This window comes from Podarcis cretensis (assembly GCF_951804945.1).
Source record: "Podarcis cretensis genome assembly, chromosome: 15".
In the NCBI taxonomy this organism is placed as follows: domain Eukaryota; kingdom Metazoa; phylum Chordata; class Lepidosauria; order Squamata; family Lacertidae; genus Podarcis; species Podarcis cretensis.
The window spans coordinates 32,449,704-32,476,563 of NC_137185.1; the positions used below are offsets into that span (position 1 = coordinate 32,449,704).

General features: G+C 44.4%; 1 protein-coding gene and 3 long non-coding RNA genes across 4 annotated transcripts; all 4 read right to left on the reverse strand.

The window, feature by feature from the left end:
• Positions 1 to 2,110: 2,110 nt before the first annotated feature.
• Positions 2,111 to 4,673, reverse strand: LOC307204390. The gene is made up of 3 exons (XR_013833669.1): positions 4,577 to 4,673; positions 3,895 to 4,014; positions 2,111 to 2,332 (listed from the first exon to the last, which is right to left on the reverse strand). It is a non-coding gene; the product is annotated as an uncharacterized lncRNA (long non-coding RNA).
• A 2,961-nt stretch (positions 4,674 to 7,634) lies between these two features.
• LOC307204492 (uncharacterized protein) lies at positions 7,635 to 12,827 on the reverse strand. The gene is made up of 3 exons (XM_079956073.1): positions 12,675 to 12,827; positions 10,378 to 10,497; positions 7,635 to 7,894 (listed from the first exon to the last, which is right to left on the reverse strand). The coding sequence occupies exons 1-3, from the start codon at positions 12,724 to 12,726 to the stop codon at positions 7,755 to 7,757; spliced, it is 312 nt and encodes a 103-aa protein (XP_079812199.1). The 5' UTR covers positions 12,727 to 12,827; the 3' UTR covers positions 7,635 to 7,754.
• An 879-nt stretch (positions 12,828 to 13,706) lies between these two features.
• Positions 13,707 to 18,454, reverse strand: LOC307204601. The gene is made up of 3 exons (XR_013833749.1): positions 18,113 to 18,454; positions 15,145 to 15,264; positions 13,707 to 13,890 (listed from the first exon to the last, which is right to left on the reverse strand). It is a non-coding gene; the product is annotated as an uncharacterized lncRNA (long non-coding RNA).
• A 2,703-nt stretch (positions 18,455 to 21,157) lies between these two features.
• On the reverse strand, positions 21,158 to 26,860 carry LOC307204044. Its single transcript, XR_013833487.1, has 2 exons — positions 26,750 to 26,860; positions 21,158 to 21,690 (listed from the first exon to the last, which is right to left on the reverse strand). It is a non-coding gene; the product is annotated as an uncharacterized lncRNA (long non-coding RNA).

Genomic DNA, 26,860 nt, shown 5'->3' on the forward strand with positions numbered 1-26,860 from the left:
TGACAGCAGTTTTCGAGAAATTCAGGGTGGGGGGTCTCTCAGCCGTACCTGGAAATTCCAGGAATTGACCCTGAGACCTTCTGCATGCCAAGCAGATGCTCTACCACAGAACTTCCTCCCTCTTGCCCCAGGGATTTGTACCTGTATCAAAGTACAGCACAGCTATGAAACCTATTGCCAGAACTCTGCTCATCTTCCATTACTTCTTCCAAGATACCACGAGGAGAGAAGCAGAGGGCCTCAAAGTCAAATATAAGCAAGTAAGGGGAAATAAAGAGCTTCCTATAAAGAATTCTGTAAAACAACAACAACCCAAAAAACCCCCAGTCTGGACAGATTTCATTTTGCATGCACAGTCGATGAAGGGAACGAAGAACAGGTAGGCACTCATGTGCTTTTGGCAGGTGTGTTGTGTGGTTGGGGAAGAATGATGTAGGCGAGGCCATTTGCCCTGCATTGGCCTTCAACCCATAATGTAAAAGAGTGGGAATTTCAGCTATCAATAGCCTCTTTTGACACCCCCCACTGCTATGCGAAGTGATAAAAATAGGTATTAAAAAAAGTGTTCGTCCACATGGCAAGCACAGATTTGGAAACCCATGCCCTTATACCTGCAGAGGTATTAGATTAGCTATAGGTACACACTGCGGCAATCAAACATTTGCTGTCACTGAATCAGGCTAAGGACTCATGTGCACCCTTTTACCAGTCAAGACTTTCCTAGAAGAACAATTGGGACTGTCGTTTCTTAAAGGCACTTAAGAGTTAGTATTGCCCTCACAGGGCTTCACTTCCCAGAGTGGTTTAACAATCCACCCCTCTCCAAGGAAACTCTGGGAATTTTAGCTGAGCGTGGGGAATATGTATGTTTGATGTTTTATTATAGGGATGCAGGTGGCGCTGTGGTCCAAACCACTGAGCCTCCTGGGCTTGCTGATAGGAAGGTCGGTGGTTCAAATCCCCTTAACGGAATGAGCTCCCGTTGCTCTGTCCCAGCTTCTGCCAACCTAGCAGTTCGAAAACATGCCAGTGCAAGTAGATAAATAGGTACCACTGCGGCGGGAAGGTAAACAGCATTTCTGTGCGCTCTGGTTTCCGTCACGGTGTCCCATTGCGCCAGAAGCGGTTTAGTCATGCTGGCCACATGACCCGGAAAGCTGTCTGTGGACAAACGCTGGCTACCTCAGCCTACAAGTGAGATGAGCGCAGCAACCCTATAGTTGCCTTTGACTGGCCTTAACCATCCAGGGGTCCTTTACCTTTACCTTTTATCCTTTTTATTATGTTTCTTTATATGCTGGAAGCCACCCAGAGTGGCTGGGAAAACCCAGTCAGAAGGGCTGGGGAAGAAATAATAAAAGTCTTATTAATAATAATATTGGTCTCTTAACTGCTCCTAGCACTCACATCAGCTTGAGTAGCACAGTGCTTATAATGTTGGACCAAGCCACCAAATATTAGGTTCTTAATACCCATTCAGCAATGACAGACTCTCCAAGTGTCTCTATTTTCCAGGGATGTCCCCGATTTAGAGAAGCCTTCACAGTTTCGGATTTGATCCCGAAATGACCCACTTTTCCTTAGGATGTCCCTTTTTTAATGGAGAAATGTTGGAGGGTATGAGGTTATCTGACCCCAGAGCTGTCTGAAGGTAAACCTGTATAGGGAAGGTTTTTTCAAAAATGTTCCATGTTTTTATATATGTTGGAAGCTGCCCAGAGTGGCTGGGGCAACCCAGTAAGATGTGTGGTGTATAAATCGTAAAATTATCGTTATGGAACAGAACATCCCTATTTTCAGTGAAGAAATGTTGGAGGGTATGCAATGATACTCTCTAGGTCATTTACGACCTCTCAGTCTAACCTTCCTCACAGAACAAAATGAGAACCATGTTCGCCTCCCAGAGCTCCTTTGACAAAGGGCAAGATATAAAGAAATAATAAATATTGGTTCCGTAGTGAGACAGTCAACAAAGTTTCAGTGGTTGCCATTATATGGCCCAATTAGTCATAAGAGCCGTCCTCAACCTGATGCCCACCAAATGTTTTTGACAACAACTCCCATCAACACATGCCAAAGAATAGCAAGAAGACTATCTGTTGTGTGGCACAATTTATTAACAGAACTGTTCAAAAGCCAGAGGGGGTGAAAGTCCACCTGCTTCCACCAACTGATTCTCAAGAAATAGTCATTCATTATTGATTAGTCCAGAAGTTGTGATTGTTGCAAAGATCGTTCACACAACACAGCGAAGTTTGCGACATCTTTTTCCCCTTATGTACAAAGCTGATGCACTTGTTAGTGCAACCCCGGTCCACATGTACAAAACCTGCTGTAAAGGGGGGAAAACCACAATTTTTACATTTAGGAAAATTCAGCCATTTGCAGAGGATACATTCCTTCCCACTTCTTAGGGGGTGGGAGCAGAAAGGGAAACAAAGGTTATTTCAGGCTTATTGGAATGTAGCCTTAAAAATCTTTTTCAAATTCGTTGACCATTTCTGTTCATCAGCAGAGGTTTAGCTGAGTGAGTTGGCATGGCAGATTCAGCCAGCATGCTTTTCAATGACTTCGGTTTACAACTTTCTGTCTTCCACCTGGTAGCTGTCATTTTACCACCAACTCACAATGACCGCTCCCCACTTAAAACGGGGGGCGCCTTTTGCGTGGACGCGTGCAGCCCTGGATCTGGAGTGGCCCCATCAGCATAGGCTTTGCCTTCCCTCAGGTGGGATACCTGGAGGTCCCCGCCTACCCCAGTGAGTTGTCCAATCCCACCTGGGGGAAGCGTTGCCAGGGAAACCAGGCCAGGTAAGGGGAGGGATTACCTGCCCACACAATAGAGGGTGGATCTTAATTGTTAATCCTCACTTGGCTCCAGAGCTTCTCCCACCCACCCACCCTCAGTTAATTTCTTCTTTTGCAGGTTAACTTTTCTTCATAGGTTTTGCAGGTTAACCTGTCTCCACAGGTATGCGGGCGCTGCTACGATAAGGTCGCTGTTAAAGGGCCGGAAAGGAATTTCCCTGCATTGGCAGGTTTCGCCTTTCCCGTAGCAAAACGTCACAACTTTGGCGGTATCAGGCCTTGGGCGGAATCCTTTAGTCCATCTTCCTCTTTGCGGCGGCGATACCAGGGTTCCCCGTTAAAGGGGTTTTTGAAGGGAGGCTTTGGCCGTACGCCGAAAGGTCGTCATTGCTCTCCCCTGCGGCGGCGTAACGGGGGCGGCTATCTCTGCTTGAACATATGTTCTCCAGAGCCGGCCCATCCCCCCCCCCACACACACTGGATAACCCTGATGCTCCCTAGGTCCCCGGCTGGGGACTAGGGAGGGAGAACGCCCAATGCCTGAGCCAAGGTCTACCCACATTTGAAATTTAATAAAGTTGTGGCCAATTTAATCCCATAGCACGTTGTCTAGAGTCGTTATTCCACATGATGGGGGGGACCACTCGGGATCTGGGGACTCCGCCTGTCCACGCAAAAGCCTTGATCTATGGCATGCACAGGGTGTGTGATTGCAGCCCAAACTATAATTCCGCATATTCTGCATGATTATGCAAAGCCTATGGTTAATGAAAGTCAAGGAAAGGAAATCTATCTGACAAATGTTGGGAAGTATTTAGGTTTGCCGGAATTGCCTTTGCAGATTCCCTATAAAATATAAGAATGCATTTCACAATCTCATATCAGTTGTGTTTTTTCATGGCACATAGATGCAGTAATGTGCACACATTACCTGGCAATTTTTAAAAATCTGATACAGCTGTCAAACACCCAGGAGCCCTGTCACCAGATGTCTAACAATCCTAGAGATATGGACTTCCTGCCTTGACAGCAGTCATAAAGGTTATGTTGCGCTCTGGAAGAGTAAAACTTGCCCCCTGAACTTACGTCCATTAAGTTGGCGAGCAAAGCAAAATTCCCAAGGTCCAGTGGTGCATTGCTTTTCAGGAACCGTACATCCGTTGTCACTTGAAACATTTGGACATTCAAGGCATCTAAAATTTCGAGCTGGACCAGATAGAGAGGAGAAGAGAACAGTCAGAATAGGCCATGGCCATATAAAGTTTGAAAAGCAAACCATCCAACTAGATCAATGGCAGGGTGAGCTCCCTCAATGAGATGTGCAGAAGAGTTCTGTGTGTTTTTAAAATGAGTGTGACTGCTTCTAAAAACTTCAAATGGCAAGTAACATCCTAAAAGAGGTACACTCTCTTTTCTCTCACACAGGAAGGATGTCTATTCTAAGGCAAGACTACAGTGCATACACCACCTGAGAACAAAGCAACTATGCTTCTTGCTTAAAAGCTATCTAAATGTACAGCCAGCAGTGGTGATGACTTTTCAAAACAATAACAACAGATCACTCTTTAATACAGCTATTCTTTTTGCACCTTTAATTCTGACAGTTTCACTTATTTCTCAAGAATGAATGGTCTAATAAATCAAGTTTTTCTCTCAGAGACTTTTGTCCTGACAGCTCCCCTAGAAAGGGGTTTTGTTCTTGCCTTGGGCTAGATGATCATCGGTGTCCCTTCCAACTGTACAGTTCTATGAATCCTCTGTGGCTTACCTGTAACACAGCAGAACAGGACTAAGAATCCTATTGCTTGGCTATTTCTCATCTTGACCCAACCTTTACTGTAGAAGATGTTCTTCTTCCATCCCAATGCAGGAGGCAGCTTTTCAAGAATTCCTCCCAGGAGGGAGGGACGGACTCCTGTCACATGGTCTTTATTAGCCAATAGGCTCAGAGGAGGGGTTTCCTGTAAAAGGTGCCCCTTCTTCAAACTCTCCCTTCTTCCTCACTCCTCTTATCAGAGGAGTTTCTCTGAGCCGGTTAGGTTTGGATTAGGTCAAAGCTCAGGCCTCTTTTCCAACTTGGCCCCTGGCACACAATTTTGAGGGGACGCAACAAGGCGCCCCATGGCAGGCTTCTGCAGAGAGGCCAGATCTGCAGGACGCAAGCCGCACCCAGGCCAGGCCCTTAGAGGTGGGTGGTGCCACCATCTCCTTCTTCGCATGGCCAGTGAAGGGACACCTGAATGTGCCCCATCCACTGGGTCAGCCAAGAGGGGGAGTGAGGAGGAGGGTGCCACCACCATCTGAAGGCACCAGTGGCACCAGCATCACCACGTCTTTCCTCCACCGGGCCCCAGCACATGAGGAAGCTGCAGAGGCAATTTCCTTGGCGCCAGTCCAGTGCCGCCAGACTGACCAGTCCACTAAAGGGGAACAACATTTGCCCTGTCCCGGGCGCCAACAATCTACAGTATACCCCCATATTGGAAAGGCTTGGGTAGGGCAGCAGGACCCTACAGTCATGTGTAATACCCCCCTCTTTCCTCCTACTAGCTAATCAGAAAACAGGAATTTCATTGGAGTACACAGAAAATGAGCATAAACTCAGGCAGAACTATGGACGCCAACACAGCTATCATACATTCACCAGTATGTGGTTGTTTCTCTTTGAAGTCTGTGCTGATCCCTCACTTTCAGGAAGTGGAATTCTCAGCATTAGGGTTGGAAGACTGCATCACAATATTCAGATAATTGCGAATTTTGAAGAATAGTTCTTTTTCCATTCTCACTTTGGTTCAGAATGTGTGAATCAGATGGATTCTGCTGAGGAAACCTGATCTGTAGTACTGAATCGGAGCAAATGTCAATCAGGTTTTCTCCAGATGAAGCTGTGCTCTGATTTATTGCTAAAGAGCAGGGAAGTTTTTAATGTTTGATCTTTTACTGTGCTTTATGTTTTTAAATTGTTGGAAGCCACCCAGAGTGGATGGGGAAACCATGTGGGTGGCATATAAATAAATAAATCATCATCATCATCAACATCATCTATCAAGATCCCTGGTGACTAGCCAGCTTCCCAGCAGTAAGCAGACTCCCATCATTTCAAGATAGTTTTTATTACAGAAACAAACATCCCAAGTGGAGCTTCACACTCCACTCAGCAACAATAGATGCCCTAATCTTAATCCGAGTCCTGCTTCCAGCAGGATCTACGCCAGAACCTTGTGTGTCTGCCCCTCCCCTTTCGCTCCTCCTTAAAGGTAAAGGTAAAGGGAGCCCTGACTGTTAGGCCCAGTCGTGGCTGACTCTGGGGTTGCAGCGCTCATCTTGCTTTATTGGCCGAGGGAGCCAACATACAGCTTCCGGGTCATGTGGCCAGCATGACTAAGCCGCTTCTGGCGAACCAGAGCAGCGCATGGAAACAATGTTTACCTTCCCGCTGGAGCGGTACCTATTTATCTACTTGCACTTTGACGTGCTTTCAAACTGCTAGGTTGGCAGGAGCAGGGACCGAGCAATGGGAGTTTACCCCATCACGGGGATCTGAACTGCAGACCTACTGATCAGTAAGCCCTAGGCTCTGTGGTTTAGACCACAATGCCACCCGCATCCCGTTCGCTCCTCCTTAAGGCATTGTAAAAGCCGAGTCCGAGAACTGAGAGTTTTCATCGGTTCTTCTTCACTGTCACTGGATTGAGCCTCTCTCATCTGTTGGCAGCCTGGCTTCTCCTTGGTCATCTTCCAACCGTCCCTCTTTATCTGAGCTAGGAGTGAGAAGGGAAGGCTGTGGGGTGTTAGCTTTGAAAAACAGTCCGGGGGGGTCACCTTCCTGACATCATCATTCTTATTTCCCAGGGAAAGTAACGGGGCAAGGGCAAAACCACTCAGACCCATACCTAGAAAGTGTGGAACAAGCAGAAAAACACTCGGACCCATGCTCTCTAGGCATGGGGCAAATGAAAGTGTTGGGTGAGCCCTCAGCCTCAGCTTTGGATTTTCCCAACTTCCATAAATGAAGGAACTGCATGGAAGAATGTCTGAAAATAGGTATGGGTGAATCTGTCAGTTTTGGTTTCTCTTGTTTTTCAGGCTGAAGTAAAGTTATCCACAATAGTTTGTGGGGGAGAGGGGTTGTTGTTTTTAAGTCTTTGTGGAAATTTCTCCTAATATACATATGTCTGTATGCAATTTTGCCCAATACAGTCATACCTTGGATCCTGAACGCCTTGTGAGTCGAACATTTTGGATCCTGAACACCACAAACCCAGAATTGAGTGTTCTGGTTTGTGAACGTTCTTTGAAACCCAAACGTCTGGCACAGCTTCTGATTGGCTACAGGAGCTTCATGCAGCCAATCGGAAGCTGCGCCTTGGTTTCCGAATGTTTTAGAAGTCGAATGGACTTCCAGAACGGATTCTGTTCAACTTCCAAGGAACCACTGTATATACATTTTTTGCAAAGTATTGCTCCCTAATCAAATGTATTTTGTGTGCTTTTTCACTGTCACATGCATTTTAATGCACATTTTACTTTATTATATGTATGTTTGTACAAATTACTTAGCTGGATAACTGCTTTGCCAAATTCAGAGAAGTGTGATTTTTTATGGAGGAAGGCTGTGGTACAGTTCATGTGTTGTTCCAGAAAGTGTGAGTTACATTGTTAAATGCAATGTGAATCAAATTTCTCCCCTATCCTTGTCAGCACGTAGCAAATAATTTAATCTGTGGGGGAGCCTCCCATCATTTGCACTGTCGCAAGGCACTGAAAAACGTTTCTATGGTTTTCATGACGCAGCTGGCTGAGGGGGGAAAAACCCTGTAAGAATATTGTGTTTCTCAATTGCTGCATTTTATTAACAGACCAGTTCAAAAGCCAGAAGTTCTGAGAATCCACCTGATTTAACAAATCTGTCCCTGGTCAGTATTCTTTTTCCTTTTTATAATGTATTAATGGTTGGTCCAGAAGCTGTGAGTGTTGCAAAGATCTCTCATACAGCACCGCATAGTTTCTTGATAGTTCTCTCTCGGTCTCTTTATACTATGGCACAGATAAGTGCAACCTCGGTCCACAATTGGTGAGACACCATCTGGAAAGGGATAGCTTGTTTAGCATCTAAGAAACTTTACCCATTTGCAGAACACCACTTTACCAGTTATTTTTAGTTTTAGTTTTTTGAAGGAGGTAGCAAGAGTTGTACAAATTCTGGTGTCGTGTTTAGTACACTATAACACCGAAATTATTTTAAAACCCATTGACTCTCTTTGTGTGTCAGTAGAGGCTGAAGATGCAGTTAGCTGACCTTGGGGTAGAAGCATGTTTTAAACTGGCTCCTGTTTACTCTTACCTATCTTGACACCAAGATGGGTGTCATTTCATCACTACGTTTGAAAGAACACAGTTCTGGGATTCATACGAATGCATCCCATCGGAGGTGCAAAGGGTGCAGGAGTTGGGGCCAAACAACCATTTCAGTGTGTTACTCATTTGGTATACTCCAAGTCATTATAGAGCTGTTGTTTAATGAGCATGCAAACCAAACCATTGTAATGAAATTAAGGGTTGAGCTGGATGACCACCAAGTCCTTTCCAGTCTCTTGACTGTAGGAATTAAGTATGCTACACTGGCCAAAACACTAGGACTGCTTGTGATTGCTTTGATGGCCTGTCAAAGAGTCCAGTTTTTCCTTTTGTGGGGTGATTTGCACTGATCCCCCAAGAGCAGCGGTTCTCAACCTGTGGGTCCCCAGATGTTGTTGGACTACAACTCCCATCATCCCTGACCACTGGTCATGCTGGCTAGGAATGATGGGAGTTGTAGTCCACCAACATCTGGGGACCCACAGGTTGAGAAACACTGTCCTAGAGTGACTGGCCTCTACGTGACTAAGGAAATGGCCATGGAGTTTCTAGGAGTCGGCTTGGCCCACCCAACCACCCTGGAATGTGCTCATTCAGAGTGAGTTTTGGAAGAAAACAGCTTGGTTAGTTGCAACCTGGAAATTAGGGAGCTAAGAGGAACTCTGGCAGATCTGGGGCATGGGTGCTTACAGCTGTGAACCTCCATCTGTGCCCAACTTGTATAATGCAGTATGATCACATCGTAATGGGACTCGGTTCCAAGGGTTCTGAGTAGTCACAAAAACCATGTTTACTCAGACCCTTGGAACTGCACAATGACTAGCAGGTGGAGGGGACAGAGAAAGCATTCCCAACATTCCCAGAGCCTGTGCACCAAGCAGTCCTTGTGCCCCAAGTAAGGTGGAGAGCTTAAAAACTCTTTCTGCATTCAGCAATTCAAGTGGAGCCAGGACAAAGAGAGTTTTAACATCTTTGCCTTGCTTGGAAGGAAGGTCTGCTCAGCACACTGGGTCCGGAACGCTTAGGATGCTTGTGAGAGATCTCTCAGGAACCTCGATGGCCCCATGAGATCTCGCAAAGGCACCCCCGAGCCTGTGTGTTTAGCAGACCTTGTCCAAGCAAAGTGGATAGCTCAAAATCTTGTTTGATGCTGGAAAACCGCAAGTGGACTCAGCACAAAAGGAGCTTTGAAGCTCTCCCACTCACTTGCATTTAACTTGCACAATTTCAGCCAGACAGCCTTCAACAGGGGTAAGGTTGAAATCGCACAGGTTGAATGTGTGATTGTATGATATTGTACTGCACAAAGCCAGTTGCCTGCAGGAAGTCCTTGAGAAAAACCCCAAACCTCTTTTGGTTCAGAGAATTGAGGTAAGTACAACAGTATCTGTTATCCTCTAGGAAATATTGGAAAGTATTACAGGGTTGGCAGCAGGGCCCATAAGTTGATGTGAAGCAGCCCACCTTGGGGGGTGGGTGGGGGGTGGAACCCTGCCGCCACTGTGTAACCCTGGTAAGTGAGGCTTTGGCAGGGTGACTATGGGGTGGCAGTGGGGGTAGCGAGGGACAGCACCTTCCCATTATGCCTCAGACAGGGTGGGCTGTCCCTGGTTGGCAAGCTTGACCTGACAGCTTTCCTGTAAATTTGACAGCAGGTGCTGATTATCTGGGGAATTTTAGCTTCTTGTGGAGCTGTGTAAAGCATAGGAGCCCCGTCAACTGACAAACATATAGGAAAGGGCTGCCTGTCTGCATAGCAGAATGTCATAGAGAATGAATACAGGCATCACGTACACGTAGGATGAAAGAAGAAGCAATGGCAACATAAGAAGTATTTTTAAAATCTATGTGGACATGGCAAAGATGACAGGAAAGAAGAGCTCAAGGGATGACATGGACTTGGAAGAACTCCCTATTTGGGCATCTTGAAATATCATGTGTTAAATGGCATTAATGGATTAAATTTTGAGCAGCAGATGGAAGCTAAAATATAACAGTAATGAAATTACAGTGGAATAGCTAATGTAATACAGCATAGAAGGGTGGGATTAACAACACCATAGGAAAAGGGTGGGGACAACTTTTAAAGTATGTATTAAATTTAATGTTAATTTGTTTTTTAAAAATGAAAATCAATAAAATTCATTGGCAGAGAAGAAAAAGAGAATGAGCACTTTATGCTCTCTAAGAATAACAGTTTTCTGGATTCACCTTGGGTAGTGAGACAAGTGAAGCAGATGTTCTGCGATGGGGAACTGCACTGAGTTTCAGGCACCATGCAAGAGTTATCTTCAGCAACACGTTTACATTCAATGCATGTGATAGCTCCAGCTGGGCAAGAAGAAGACAAAGGGGAAACAGTAAGCAATTGGCTGCTCAGAGAATTTGCCCTATGGCCAACATTGGAAATGTAACAAAGGAAATCCCCTGAGTTGCAAAAACAGACAAACTTAAGCAATAACAGGCAACACGTGGCTAATAATATACTAACAAAATCAACATTGTATGAACAAAATTAGAGAAGGTAGTCAATCAATATCACAGAGGCAAAGAAACCTTTCAATAGTCCCGATCCTATGCGATAATAGAAGCTCCAAGCGTAGTATTTCTTAAACAGAGAATATGTAATAGAAACACAGCACTGTTGCATGAACAAAATTAGACAATATAGTCCATTGGTACTGAAAGAGGCAAACAAGCCTTTCAACAGTCACAATCATGTAACCGTGCGATAATGGATGATCCAAAAAACGTAGACAGTTTTCCCAGATGACAAACTGTTTCGATGGTAATAATTCTTCATCAGCTAGCGATGATGTAAAATAAAATCCACTATATTTGCATACAATATACCGGTAAATATAAGAATGACAATCCTGTAAACATAACCAATCATGAATAATAAATACATACCATATGAATGGTCCTAACAGGTACATCAAGTAGCATAAGATCAGCACTCACTAAGGAGTGTAGAAAACTGATACTAGGGGCTGAATCCGAGGCATTATATAGGCCACCCCAAGAGTGCTGAGTCATGTACAAATTCAGAAAATTTAAAGATACATAGGAAATGGACATGCCTATCTCAAAAGCAACACATCAAGCTAGGGATCAATGTGCATTAGGGCTGCAGTGATTAATCCAGTAGACTTAAAAGCACTGAATTAACAACAATAAAAAGTTCCCTTGAAGAAATGAGCAGGAGAGTTTTATGGGGTTTTAAAAAAAATTAGTAGGGCTGCTTCTAAAAACATCAGATGGTCAATACACCATCATAAAATAGGCTCATTCCCTTTTCTCACAGAAGAATGTTGAAACCAACATGAAGCCTACTAGGATACATAGATGCAGTGGGTTTTTTCCTGGGGGTACTCAAGGGTATTCAGTGCTGGCACCTCCCCCCCCCCCAAAAAAAAAGGTTGAAAGTGTAGCACTTACTGTAACAACTTCATGGTGAGTTCCAGAGCCATTTCACCCTTTTTTAAAGCACTGCACAGATGCATCATTTAAGAGCAAACAAACTATGCTTCTTGCTTGAGAACTGTGTTTACCAAGCTATGCGTCAACTCTAAGAGATGAATTGGGGTAATTTATGGATCTCTCCCCCCCGCCAGTCAGGATGCATTGTCAGTAGGACCACCTCCCAAACGTCATATCAGAGCCCCCACAAACCTTTGGTCACCCTGTGCCCTGTTGTTTCTGCAGTTCTGTATCACTTATACCTCTGTATTGTCATATATTTCTATTTTTCTCTATGTTCGTGGGCTTTGCAAAAAGCCAAGATACCCAAAATGTCACCTGAAGAACACTGCTACATTCGTTTATGTTAGAGCACAGCAGTGGAGAAGTATCCCACCCTTTTAAAAATCTACTTTGTTCCATGTGAGGAAGGAATAGTGACTGGTTCATACCTCTGTCAATGTTTGCAGGAAGCTTCCCTAGTAATAATCAGTGTCAGGTTAGAGGGGACACCTCCTCCTCCGAGTGTGCAGAAATAAAAAAGAAACATTGACAGGGTGTTGTGGGCTTCAAAGAGAAAGAAAGGGGTGGAATGGAAAACAAGACAACTCCAGGAAAAACCCAACTGGAGCTGATGCTTACTTCAGGAATGTAATAAGGTATGGAGAGACGTTTTCTGGATGCTTCATAAAGTAGTAGCAATAAATGATAACACAGCATAAACAACAACAACAGCAAAAGGTAAGAATTTCAATGCAAGCAGGATTTAAATCTCAATTTAAAATTGAGAGGCAACCTTTTCAAACCCAGTACCCACTTTTAACCCAAACAAGATTCTTAACTTCATAGAATATATTTGCAAAGTGGCACTGCTCCTGTTGCAACCCAAATTGGGTCAGGCCATGACCCATGGTGGAAGACCTGTGCTCTAGGACAGCCTTTGCTTATCAAGTGACCAGCACAGGTGGTGGCAGCTGTATCTAGAATGCACTGGGTTGGCAAAGGCTACTCTCTAATGTTTTGTTTGTATTGCGTTTGGGACATACCTGTGTTAAAGCACAGCCAGGCTAAGACACCCATTTCCAAGGCCTTGTTCATCCTGAGTTCCTTCCTCCAAGCAACAGTGGAAGAAAAGCCAAGGACCTCAAATATAAGGGGACAGTGCGAAGTGGCAATCTTTCTATACTGGATGATGGGAAGAACAAAGTGGGTGAATTTCATTGGCCATCCTCATTATTAGAGCCTTATTATTGTGGGCACTGAGCATGAAGGACAGCAAGATACACATGTACTATCTGAAGGTCTGTCATGTTCCTGAGGAAGAATGGTATGGGTGGGTGTTCCTCACGGTGTCTGAGGCCTTCACTCTTCATAAGACTGAGTCAGAGTTGAGGCCAAGGATGGACCTCAGAGATGAAGTCAAATGGGCCCAACAGTCCTGGAGTCTCACAAATGACCACCCTGAAAGTGTGGTCCCTTCCAACCACGAAGTTCTTTGATTCTATGATCATCTTGCCCTGAGGGGAAGGGAGAAGAAACTGTAACAGCTTTTTCTGAGCAAGCAAGTTGCCTATTCTATTCTATTCTATTCTATTCTATTCTATTCTATTCTATTCTATTCTATTACCTTCTACCTCAGTGAATCATCGTGCATCAAATTTCATCGGTTCTCATTGTGCATGTGCTGTTAAGAGCCATGTGTGAACATAGCACTGGGGGAACTTCAGACCTGGGGAACCGCTGTGCTTGACCCTCAAAACTTTCTCCAAGCCACGCACCTCATCAGTTTCCATGAGTGTTTTTGCCTGACTGGAGTGTTCCTTGAAACTCTGATAATGGCCTCTTACTTGTCTGAAAGGAGGATGGTGTGTGTGTGTGTGTGTGTGTGTGTGTGTGTGGAGTTTAGTCTACTGCACAAAGGTAAAATTTACAGTAATTGTTCTCTCAGGACCTGCCCACCACGAGTCTGTGGCTCCTGGAATAATGCCTGGAAGGGAAAGTGGTCTTGAGGCTGAGAAAGGTTCCCAACCTTTGCACCCATAAGTCTGCTACTGTGGAAATTCAGTCAAAAACATAAATTCATTCCCAATAAAGATTTATTCTGCATCTCTCTGCTCAGAACTATTTATTTATTGTGCCACATGTTGTGTGTGTTGCAAAGGTTTCTCACGCAACACATCATTTTCTCATCGCGTTGACTTTTCATATTCTTTACGCTGCGACAAACCACAGAGCATCCCCGATCCACACTTGAGGTGGCTCCTGGATAAAAGAGAAAGAAAGACAAAAATGTACCATGGGACACCCCAACTTGATAAGCGTATTTCCCCCCCAAAAAACTTCCCTCCATTACCATGTAATCACAAGTAGGATTAGGAAGGGTCTAACACATTCATTGCCATTGTGAGCGACACCCTTGGGATATTCCAGGGTGCTGGGTCCCTGCCCATGGGTGCTTTGGGTTGATATTGGAGCTGAGTTGCCATTGCCTCTTCCCTAACTGAGAACTGCATGCATTCCAGATAATAATAATAATAATAATAATAATAATAATAATAATAATAATATATTATTTATACCCCACCCATCTGGCTGGGCTTCCAACAAAATATTAAAATACAGTAATGCATCAAACATTAAAAGCTTCCCTTAACAGGGCTGCCTTCAGCTGCCTTCTATATGTCATATAGTTGTTTATTTCCTTGACATCTGATGGGAGGGTGTTCCACAGGGCGGGTGCCACTACCGAGAAGGCCCTCTGCCTGGTTCCCCGTAACTTGGCTTCTCGCAGTGAGGGAACTGCCAGAAGGCCCTCAGAGCTGGACCTCAGTGTCCAAGTAGAACGACGGAGGTGGAGACACTCCTTCAGATATATAGACCGAGATGTCTCCTGGTAGACAATGGCCCAACAGACTTGCAAGATTAAAGCAAAAAACAAAAAAAACCCCAGTCACATGGAGTTTCATTTTTTTTTTAATAGTAAGCAACAACAAGCTAAATAAATTGCATTAATGATAACTATAACAGGATTAGCAGAAATGCCTCAGTTAGTACAGTGGGGAGGTTAGCTCTGAAAGGTCCTCCTGAGCTTCCTTTGGGTACATTCAATAGACATGTCATATGACATTTCTAGACTTGTGTCTCCCTCTCCTGTAACAAACTTCAGCCATTTACAGAGGATGAACTCTTACCAATTACAGCCATACCTTGGGTTGAAGTAGCTTCGGGAGAAGTATTTTTGGGTTGCTCGCTGTGGCGACCTGGAAGTAACAGAGCACGTTACTTCCAGGTTTCACAGCTCGCGCATGCACAGACGGTCAAAATGAGGTCACATGCATGCGCGGAAGTGGGTTGCGTTCGCTTCTGGATGCGAAGGGGCTCCGGAACAAATCCTGTCTGCAGCAAGATCTTGCAAAATGTATTTTAAGAACAAGCTGGATTATAACTATTCCAGCAGAATTCTCTTTCCATTGTGTGCGCAGGATCCCAAAAGTAATCATTGCCTCCTGGACTCACCTTCAACTTTCAGCCGGGAATAGCAGAATCTCCACAATCTCGCTGAGCATGTTTTTTCTTCATGCGTACAGGTGTTATCTTGTGCAACTTTTTTACATTCCAGGCACTTTGGAGCTCCAGCTGAGCCAGATGAAGAGAAAGGGAAAACATTAAGTGAGTGGCTACTAAGAATGGGAAAATGTGTTGTCATCTCTTAGAGGAATCAAATGAAACGTTAACACATGGCGTGATAAAAAGTCTGCAATTTTATCAGGACAAGTTACTTGTGGTTTACTGTTGTAGCAATTGTTTTCTAAAAAAATATTGTCTGTACCATGAAAATGAATGAAAACAAGAAAGAAAGAAAGAAAGAAAGAAAGAAAGAAAGAAAGAAAGAAAGAAAGAAAGAAAATGGCTCCCCAAGCTAGAACAGGCAACAGCCATAGCTGCATGAATCATAGAATCATAGAGTTGGAATAGACCACAAGGGCCATCGAGTCCAACCCCCTGCCAAGCAGGAAACACCATCAGAGCACTCCTGACATATGGTTGTCAAGCCTCTGCTTAAAGACCTCCAAAGAAGGAGACTCCACCACATTCCTTGGCAGCAAATTCCACTGTCAAACAGCTCTTACTGTCGGGAAGTTCTTCCTAATGTTTAGGTGGAATCTTCTTTCTTGTAGTTTGGAACCATTGCTCCGTGTCCGCTTCTCTGGAGCAGCAGAAAACAACCTTTCTCCCTCCTCTATATGACATCCTTTTATATATTTGAACATGGCTATCATATCACCCCTTAACCTCCTCTTCTCCAGGCTAAACATGCCCAGCTCCCTGAAATGCTTTTCAGGGATCAGGAGAAGTTCTTTTATGCACAAAGTGGGGTGGAGCTATCCAAGATTCTGACAAACCCCCCCCCACAAAAAAACCTTCAAAGCCATGGTTCAGCCATCGCAGGAGAGAGCAATGATGACCTCTCGGCGCACGGTCAAAGCCTCCCCTCAGAAACCCCTTTAACGGGGAACTCTGGTATCGCCGCTTCAAAGAGGAAGTGGGCATGGGTCACCGCTGCACGCCCCCCCATTCAGGAAGATAGACTAAAGGATTCCGCCCAAGGCCTGATACCACCAAAGTTGTGACGTTTTGCTACGGGAAAGGCAAAACCTGCCAACGCACTCAGCAAGAGATCAGGGGAAGTTCTCTTATGCTCAAAGTGGGGTGGAGCTATCCAAGATTCTGACCCCCCTCCCCCACAAAAACCCTTCAAAGCCATGGTTCAGTCTTTCTCCTGTCACAGGAGGGAATCAATAGCATCAATATATTTCCAATTACTGAGAGCCTTCTGTCCACCTTCTCTGCTTAGCCAGTCTAAAATCTCTAGCAATGGATCCCACCTTTGGAGAGGAAACAGTTTTTTTTAAAAAAGCAAAACTAAGCAACTCTTTTGACTAGAAAAAGCTAGGGAGAAAATGTCCGTGCCCATTTGTCCCTGCTTTTCTCACTTTTAGAAACCATGCCTCAAGGCACATAGCCTAAGCTCAGGCAGCAGGAGCCACACGAGCAGCAGAACCCAGTGTAGATCTTTCTCTGCCCTGCCCCCTGTTCCTGATGTAGATCTTCAACCACCCCGTCTTCCCTGATGGAGAGGGGGAACCATTTTGTGGTTCATCTCTGGTGCCAACATGTCTTGGGCCAGACCTGGGTACTTGATTTCAGAGGGAATCTATTTTTCCCCAATGAGGGATGAAGGAAAGAGAGAATTCTGGAAGCTTCAGTTGAAATTACAAGCTGTCCCATATACCGTATTTTTTGCTCTATAAGACTCAGTTTTTCCCTCCTAAAAAGTACGGGGAAATGTGTGTGTGTCTTATGGAGCGAATGCAGGCTGCGCAGCTATCCCAGAAGCCAGAACAGCAAGAGGGATTGCTGCTTTCACTGTGCAGCGATCCCTTTTGCTGTTCTGGCTTCTGAGATTCAGAATATTTTTTTTCTTGTTTTCCTCCTCCAAAAACTAGGTGAGTCTTGTGGTCTGGTGCGTCTTATAGAGCGAAAAATACAGTAATTTTATTTACATTTAAGTGTAGAACTGCTGGTTTAAAATGCTCTACCTGGGTTTTTTGTGGTGAAGGGGGAGGCAAACATTTAAGTTTCGCACGACACATTTTAACATGGTCTGATAAAAATAAAAATAAACTTCACTACTGAGCATTTGCTCAAGCAAACTTGGGCCTTGGGATAAAAATTGTTCCTCACTCCTGCTATAATTAATCTTAGCTTTTACATATAGCTTGATATATTATAGGCCAGTGGTGTCCAAACTTCTTTCAAAGAGGGCCAGATTTGATGAAGTGAAGGGCCATGGGGGCCGACCAAGGGGCCAGCCAAAGTAGTTGTTGGACTTTTTTTTAGGATTGAAGTTGTTGAACTTTTTTATGATTTTACCCCAAAGTTGTTGAGGTATTTTTAGGATTTTACTTCAGGAAATAAACTGTCACAGGGGCCAGATTAAACTGGCTGGTGGGCTGGATTAGGGTCCCGAAACAGATTTTGGAATATAGGCCACCCAAATGTCCAGTTAGGTATCCAAATGAAGATGACACTTATGAAAGTGTGTTCAAATGTAGCCAGGGCGTTAATATTTTCAGACCCCTGTGTAATAGAGAGTGGGTGTTTATCTTAAAAGAAGCATGCCCCCCTTTCCCCCATGCAAGCCCCCAACTTGCAAGAGCGCCTTCACACTTAGAAAGGCTGAGCATATGGCAAAGGGTAAGAAATTGTGCGGGGAGTCTCCACTGCTAAAGAAGATTCTCCACTATTATTTGAGATGCATTTGTTACTATTATTCTCCACTACAGCAGTAAGCTATAACAGCTTCAACAAACACTGGGGTTCTCAAGACTGGGTGGTCTGAGTTAACTCAGCTCTCCCCAATGGCTTTTGTCCAAGAAGGTCCCTTTTACAGTGCTTTGTTCTTCTTGACTCTGTGACTTACCAGCATGAAGGTAGAGGAGGGCTAAGAAGCCTATTCCCAGAACGTTGCTCATCTTTTCGTTTCTTTCTTCCAAGGAAGGAACACAAGCCGAGGACCTCAAAGTCAAATAAAAGCAACTGGTGAGACATTGCAGCCTCTTTGCCCTCGGTGATGGGAAGCAAATTCTGGAGGACTTCATTTTACAACCTTGACCATGGTGAGTTTTCTTTTCTTTTTTTAAAAGAGCTTTATGAGGGCGAAGAACAGTTAGAGACTCGTATAGATTTGGCAGGCTTGCCGTGTGCTTGAAGAAAAATGGTGTGGGTGTCATGCCTGAAACAATCTTACTGTCTTCATGTGGTTGAGGTTAGGACTATGTGTTCAAAGCCCAAACCAGCAAATTTGGAGCAATGACTTGTGATCTCCATTAATATTTCACTCCATGCTCAAGAGTCAACGTCTAGGCCATCTTCAGGGTTCTGGAGGAGAAATAAGGAGGGGAAGAAAGGAGGTTTTAAGCAGTGCTATTTTTCTACAGGGATGTGGGTGGTGCTGTGGGTTAAACCACAGAGCCTAGGACTTGCCAATCAGAAGCCTGGCGGTTCGAATCCCTGCGACAGAGTGAGCTCCCGTTGCTTGGTCCCTGCTTCTGCCAACCTAGCAGTTCGAAAGCATGTCAAAGTGCAAGTAGATAAATAGGTACTGCTCCGGCGGGAAGGTAAACGGCATTTTCGTGCACTGCTCTGGTTTGCCAGAAATGGCTTAGTCATGCTGGCCACATGACCCGGAAGCTGTACTCCAGCTCCCTCAACCAATAAAGCGAGATGAGCGCCGCAACCCCAGAGTCGGCCACGACTGGACCTAATGGTCAAGGGTCCCTTTACCTTTACTATTTTTCTAGAACAAGAGGTGCCGGAACTCACCATGAACACCTCCCTTGTTCTCTCATAATGGCAATGGCACCCATCTGGGGGGGGGGGAGCTCTGGTTTTATGGGTGATTGGTAAAAGGCATCCTCTAGGAAATAAACTTTTTCACCTGGTGGCAGAAAGAGACTAATGGGAAGGGTGGGCAAGCAGAGAGAGAACACCCTGTTTTAGCTAGATCTCTCTTCCCCTCAGATTCCCGCACCCAGGGAAGCTGTGGTGCCATGACTGGTATGTTTTTCATGTACATTTAAAAACAGGTTGAAAAATCTGTAGCACCTGGAAGTAACCAACTCAGAGAAGTATGAAATCTAAAGGATAACTATGTCTTCATCTGTGCATTAGTGTGGAAGGTATAAGGTAAAAAAGTAAAGGTAAAGGACCCCTGGACAGTTAAGTCCAGTCCAAGGCATCTATGGGGTGCGGTGCTCATCTTGCTTCAGGCTGAGGGAGTTTGTGTTTGTCCGCAGACACCTTTCCAGGCCATGTGGCCAGCATGACTAAACTCCTTCCGGTGCAATGGGACACTGTGACGGAAGCCAGAGCACACGGAAACACTGTTTACCACAGCGTACCTATTTATCTACTCGCACTGGTATGCTTTTGAACTGCTAGGTTTGCAGGAGCTGGGAAAGAGCAACGGGAGCTCACCCCATCGCATGGATTCGAACCACTGACCTTCTGATCAGCAATCCCAAGAGTCTTTGTGGTTTAGACCGCAGTGCCACCCGCCATGGAAGGTATAATGTAGGTTAGTTTGCTTTAAAATGCGAACCAAACAAAATTATCTTCCCTCTGTATCTTGCAGCATTTTCAGTGGAGAAAATTTCCCAGTCTCCATGTTAAGGTGACAAGAGGAATGTATGGTTGGAAACCCCATTTCCCCTCTCCCATGACATCTTATTTTGCCCTGAGATGTATGGTAAAGAGACTGATGATCTGAAAACACAAACAGGCGTGACCTATAAACATAGCTTTTGTACCTACAAACAAGGGAATTTCTGAAGTGATAAATGAGTGGATTGTTCCAGTCTTTCAAAGTAGCTACCATGTGTCAGGTACATGATGAGTTACTTCCACCTGGCTGCTGTATAGACAGTAAGCAAGAGCAGTGAGCTCTGACCAAACACAAAGAAAACAATAAGGTTTAGGTCCCATGCTGGGAGGAACATCCTAAGAAACAGGCTGGTGAAACGCTATGTCAGGTTGCCCCATGATTCTCTTCCATCACTCAAGGTCTGTAACAGGAAGTTGGCCAAACATTTGATTTTGGTGTGGGATTCTATCTATGATACAAAAAAGATGAAGTGAGTACTCTCTTTAAAACAGTATCTAGGCACACCAAAGAAGTGTTTCAGTTAAATGCATTGTAAACCTCATACGCGGTGTGGGTTAAACCACAGAGCCTAGGACTTGCCGATCAGAAGGTTGGAGGTTCGAATCCCCGCGACGTGGTGAGCTCCTGTTGCTCGGTCCCAGCTCCTGCCAACCTAGCAGTTCGAAAGCACATCAAAGTGCAAGTAGATAAATATGTACCGCTCCAGCAGGAAGGTAAACGGCGTTTCTGTGCACTTCTCTGGTTCGCCAGAAGCGGCTTAGTCATGCTGGCCACATGACCCGGAAGCTGTACGCCGGCTCCCTCGGCCAATAAAGCGAGATGAGCGCCGCAACCCCAGAGTCGGTCACGACTGGACCTAATGGTCAGGGGTCCCTTTACCTTTACAAACCTCATACAGGAAAATCCGGTAGGGAAAGACGGGAGTCCACAGTGCCATCTGGTGTCACAGTGTTATATCACATATATATCACATATAAAACAATTTTTCTTTACTGATCTAGCTGAGTTCCTAGTTCAATATATTTTTGTGACTGTCATTGCCAATGAGGGGCATCTCCAGGTTTTAGGAGGCCCTTGGCAAAGTGTCCTTGTGGGCCTCTCCTCATAGGTGTCAACTTTTCCCTTTTCTTGTGAGGAATCCTATTCGGAATAATGGAATTTCCCTTTAAAAAAGGGAAACATTGACAGCTATGCCTCTCCTACTCTGGTGGGTTTATCTAACAATGATGTTGGTGATCTAATCTGTCTTTCAAATTGCACTTTAGAAACCCAGTGAGTCAGGGGGTATAGCATAACTATTGATCAAGACCAACTGCTTTGATATTTTATTACAATCAAGTGGTATATAAATCTTGTGAAATTATATGCATTAATCAGGCTGCAGTAGAAATGAATTCATTGGCTTATTGATACACACTGCTTCATCCAGAAAATGGATGAAAGAGAAAATATTATGAACTTTGAAGAATGATGTAGGGAAACATAAAGGGATAAAGGGAAACATTATATAGCATTTACAAAGTAACACGGATTAAAAATGGCATAAATGTAACATGTAATTCCGTTGACAAAGCAATGCAAGCAAGATGGGTTGTGATTGGGAGTAGGGGAGAGAATGGGCACATTGCTACACAAGCTCCCAGAATCCCCGTCTCAAACCATTGTTATGCTATGTTATGTTATTATTAGCTCTGATGGGACATCATGGGGCCAGATATTTTCTGTATTGCAGAAATTAGTTCGACAGCACAAAGTAAAATTCCTATAGTGTGCATCTCGTCGTAGATAAATACAAGTACCAACGCAGCCTCGGTCCACGAACAGCGTTGCATCATCTGTGCCCATGAAAAGAGACAAAAATAGAGAAGAGTCAGCCTTGGGTGGCAACAAATTTGTGGTGGAAATATTTCAAACATTCCCGAATGTGAGAAAACTCTATTTGGACAGGCATGCAAAAATGTAGTTATGCCTTCCTAAGTACAACTGCTACCGCTAATATTTGAGGAGGTTCAAAAAGAAACACTTCTCCAATTGCATTAATTCACTTTGCATCCCCCTTTACAGGAATTCAGGAGTTGCCTGATTAGGACACCTAGGTTTGCTGCTGTCACACATCTAATTTGGCCTCAAAGTTGCAGTGCGGGCATTCCACACAGGATTAACGCGGCACATATGGCGTTCAGCAAGGGTGAAACCACAGCAAAGTGCTCCACAAGTCAGCACTTTGAAAGGGGCTTCTGAAGTTCCAACAATGCTTTCAAAGAGGCTTGGTGAGATTTGGCTGCCAGCTGATTGCTGGGTCTTTGTAAGACCCATGTGGGCAAAAAAGGTCAACTGGTGTCATTGTGACATCAACATTTGTGGCTAGTGCCCATCGAAAGCAGACAGGCCAACAGTAGGTGAACACAGAGCCAATGATAGGCAGACCAAGCTTTAGTTTCTGCAATGGGGGATGACTACAGATCCCAGTTTGTTGACATCAAATAAAGACATGGCTCTAGTTCAGGGGTCAGCAACCTTTTTCAGCTGTGGACTGGTCCACTGTCCCTCAGACCATGTGGTGGACAAGACTATATTTTTTTTTGGGGGGGGGATAAACGAATTCCTATGCCCCACAAATAACCCATAGATGCATTTTAAATAAAAGCACACATTCTACTGTACTCGTGTAAAAACACCAGGCAGGCCCCATAAATAACCCAGAAATGCATTTTAAATAAAAGGGCACATTTTACTCATGTAAAAACACACTGATTCCCAGGCCTTAGAAGGCGATTGGGCTGCATCCAGCCCCCGGGCCTTAGGTTGTCTACTTCTGCTCTAGTTTATCTAGCTATCTGTGCCTTTCCCTTTTCTTCTGGTCTGTGGTGGTCAGTGCTCTTTGGGGGTGGTGGGGCAGCAAGCAGGGAGCTCTGACAGTAAGTGAAACCAGAGTTCATGGAAGAGAGCCAATTCAAGTGTCCTCCCCCCCCTCAATTCTCCTCCTCATTGAGATTCAGGAGGAGGAAGCTGACCCCCCAGTTTCACCCTCTGGACTGGTTGTAATTAAGAAGGCAGGTGTTATGTACTGAGTTGATCCAAAAAAGCAGCAGTCTGATTGGTCCTAGAACAATAGGATTCAGAATGCAGCAGTCTGATTGGTCCTAGAACAATGCAGCAGTATGATTGGTCTGCAGGAGCCACCCAATCCAGCTCCAGGTGGAAGTGAATCCGCTACCTGATTGGCCTACAGGAGAATCCCCAGAATTAGCCAATCACATGAGACCCATTGTGTAAATAATGTATATAAAGCAGATATTTTGGGGAAACTTTCATTCCTCCTCACCACTATGAGCTGAATAAAGAGCATGAAATCCACACTCAACTCCGAGTAGATTTCAGCAGGGCAAGTGAGGGCTGGCTGAGGGCAGGCTGAGTTTGGTGGGGGAGTGTCTCCTTGGCCCTAATAGGCCAGCCTTCACTGGGCATCAGGTGACTGAAAGTAGGATAACTCTGTTCACCTGTCAAAACCTGGTCTGCAATGGCTGAGGGAGATAATAATCTGGCTTGCCAGTCAAATCCAACTCCCCATCCCATTTTCCCTTTGGCGCTGAAATTATGGAATTGGAACATTAATGGGATGAATGATAGGAAAAAATGAAATAAAATTGGACAATATTTAAAAAAATGAAAATTTGGACATTATATGTTTACAAGAAACACATGTGGCAAGAAGAAATAAAAGAGTTTTGATCAATAAAAGATTAGGAAATGAATTTATATCGTCAGATAAAAACAAAAAGAGAGGGGTTGTATTGTACATAAGAAATAAAATTGAAACTCAGCAAATCTTTAAAGATGAAGAAGGAAGAATAATTGCAGTCCAGGTCAAGTGGCAAGGCGAAAAAATAATAATTGTCGGGATCTATGCACCAAATGGAAATAAGACTGATTTTTACAAAAATTTTATCATATGTGGTGGGATTGTAAGAAGGTGAAGGGCTTCTGGGAAATGATATATAATGAGATGAAAAAGATGTTGAAATATACGTTTGTTAAGAAACCAGAGGCTTTTCTTCTAGGAATAGTAGGAAATGAAATAAATAGAATGGACTGTAAACTTTTCCAATATGCAGTAACAGCAGCAAGAATATTATTGGCCCAAAAATGGAAACAGGAACAACTGCCGACACTCGAAGAATGGAGAATGAAACTGATGGAGTATGCTGAACTGGACGAACTAACAGGAAAGATCAGATATATACGAGATCAAAAGTTCATTGAAGACTGGGGAAAATTTTCAGACTATCTGAAATGTGTACGGTATGTGATGAGCAAATAACGCTAGTGGGATTTCAAGAAGTTCTGTAAATGATAGAAGACTATTGTACTGATGAAAACTAAGTGTGTGAAGATTTATAAAATGCAATATAAAATTAGGAAATGCGTATTTAAAAATTTGAATAATGGATGATTGTCAGAGAGGTTGAAGGAAGTCTAAAAGAGAAAATATGTGATAAATTTAGATTGGATACTATAAATGTATGTTGGAAAATTTAATATAAAATTTAATATATATATATATAAAATCCAACTCCCCATCCCATTTTCCCTTTAAGACTCACCATAGCTCACCATTCTGTTGTAACAATACCCAGGTCTTTCAACAATACAGGTGAATTTGCGTTTTGCGCATTGATTGTCCGGTTGTACATCCTCACAGCCATGACACCAGATATTTCTGCTATTCGCTTTTACCTCTGGGGGGGGGAATTCAATACACTGATTAACTATGCAGTCCCACCAACCACCTGTTCAGGCAGCATACGATGTGATGTCATCAGTGCCATTTTTCTAGAAAAAGAGGTGCTGGAACTCACCAGGAAACACCTCCCTCATTCTCTTAGAATGGCAATGGCACCCACGTGAAAGTTCTGACTGGAAAAAAATAATCCCTGGATGTGACCAATACATGTCCACACAACTAGAGTTCTCCTACAAGAGAGGGGAACCTGAATAGACCCGAGTATTCCTTCACACACTGAAGCTCTTAACAAAGAGTCCCTTCATCCACTGCTGTGGGACATGTTCACTGAACACCACAGTGAGGGGGCAAACCTAGCCCAATTAGGCCTAGCCTCTTGCTCATTTAGTACTAAGACAGGGGTGGGGAACAGGACCCGGCTGGCAAGACAGATCCTGAGTTTCCCTACCCTTGGGGGCCCATATCAAGAGGTGAACAGAAATTGCCTAGCCAAACAGGGCTTGAAGTGACTGCTAATGTTCAGCTCTGCTTTTCTGCTGGGATCAGTATTGCAGCTGATCCTTTTATGCTGAAAGCCAGTGCCAATCAGCTGATTGCCAGTGCACAATCAGGAGCATGCTTCAAGCCCCCCCCCCTGCATTGCACATTGGCAGCCACATTGCTACCTGACCAGCACCTGATGTCACATATCCCATCAAGTGTGGGGCAGGGGGGGGTGTAAAAAAGGTAAAGGTAAAGGAACCCTGACAGTTAAGTCCAGTCGCAGATGACTCTGGGGTTGTGGTGCTCATCTCGCTTTACAAGCCAAGGGAGCCAGTGTTTGTCCGCAGACAGTTTTTCCGGGTCATGTGGCCAACATGACTAAACTGCTTCTGGTGCAACGGAACACCGTGACGGAAACCAGAGTGCACGGAAACACTGTTTACCTTCCTGACGGAGCAGTACCTATTTATCTACTTGCACTTTTTGGCATGCTTTCGAACTGCTAGGTTGGCAGGAGCTGGGACCAAGCAATGGGAGCTCACCCTGTTGTGGGGATTCAAACCGCTGACCTTCTGATCACCAAGCCCAAGAGGCTCAGTAGTTTAGACCACAGCAGTTTGGGGTAAATGGTCCCAGGGTAGAAATTGGGACTCATGGCATGTCCAGTTAGGCCGGGGGGCAGACATCCCCACCCCTACTAAGAGAATATAAGCTTGTTCCTCTTGTTGGGTCTCCTAAAAGGGGGTGACTATATAACCCCATTCACTTCCTCTTCTGTTAGTGGGGCAGTGAAGCGATTGTACCAGCTGTTCTATTTCAGTCCCAGTGTGGGATCTCCTTTCTGGGGCTTCTGGCAGGAACCTGTGGAAGAATGCCTAGTGGCCAACAGACCTGCCTAGGAATTGGCTTTGAAAGTGGCTGCTCTAAACCTGGCTTGTTGGGAATTGCAAGAAGGCAGGAGAAGCTGTGCAGAACTGCCTGCATTTCAATGCCAGGTGCAAGAGAAAGCATAGTTTGTGCTCCTTGCTGTTACAAAACAGCCATCACAAACGTAGCTTTTCCTATCAAGGGTGGAAAAGATGCCTTTACATTGGAATTCTAAAACAAGGGGCTATGACCTTTAGAACTGGCTCAACAGAATACCTTTGGGAACAAGAATCTGTTTGTTATGGATACAATGTGGCATATATTAGATTTTTGTAATTGAAAATTAATAAAAAATATTTTCAAAAAGGAACAATAATCTGTTTATAGTGAATCAATCTCTCTCTCTCTCTCTCTCTCTCTCTCTCTCTCTCTCTCTCTCTCTCGTATGTGTGTTGCAAGTGACCTTTTGTTTTCCAATCATTTCCCCCCTTGTTTTTTGAGTGTATGGTGAATTGGACTTTGCATTCCTGCCTATATGCTTGCCTGCATATGTGTATATGGCAAGTTGCAAAGCTGGGTTCACACCACAGCTATGATCACTCTGAAAAATGTTCCCATAGCTTATGACTTCAACTTTCACTGAAAGATCTTTGTGAAAGATTCACAGCTTAATCCTAAGGGTGTTTACTCAGAACTAAGTCCTACTGAACTCACTGAGACTTTTTCTCAAAAAGGTTTGCACAGCCTTGCGGTTTTAGTGGCAATGACACCTCATTTGGACTGAGCAGACAAAGACTTACCAATGGTCTCCAAGCAGAGAGCAACTAAGAAACTGACAGCTGGCACCTTGCACAACATCTTCATTCCACTGATTCAAAATGTGGGACGAAGTTGCAGCAATAACAGAGAAT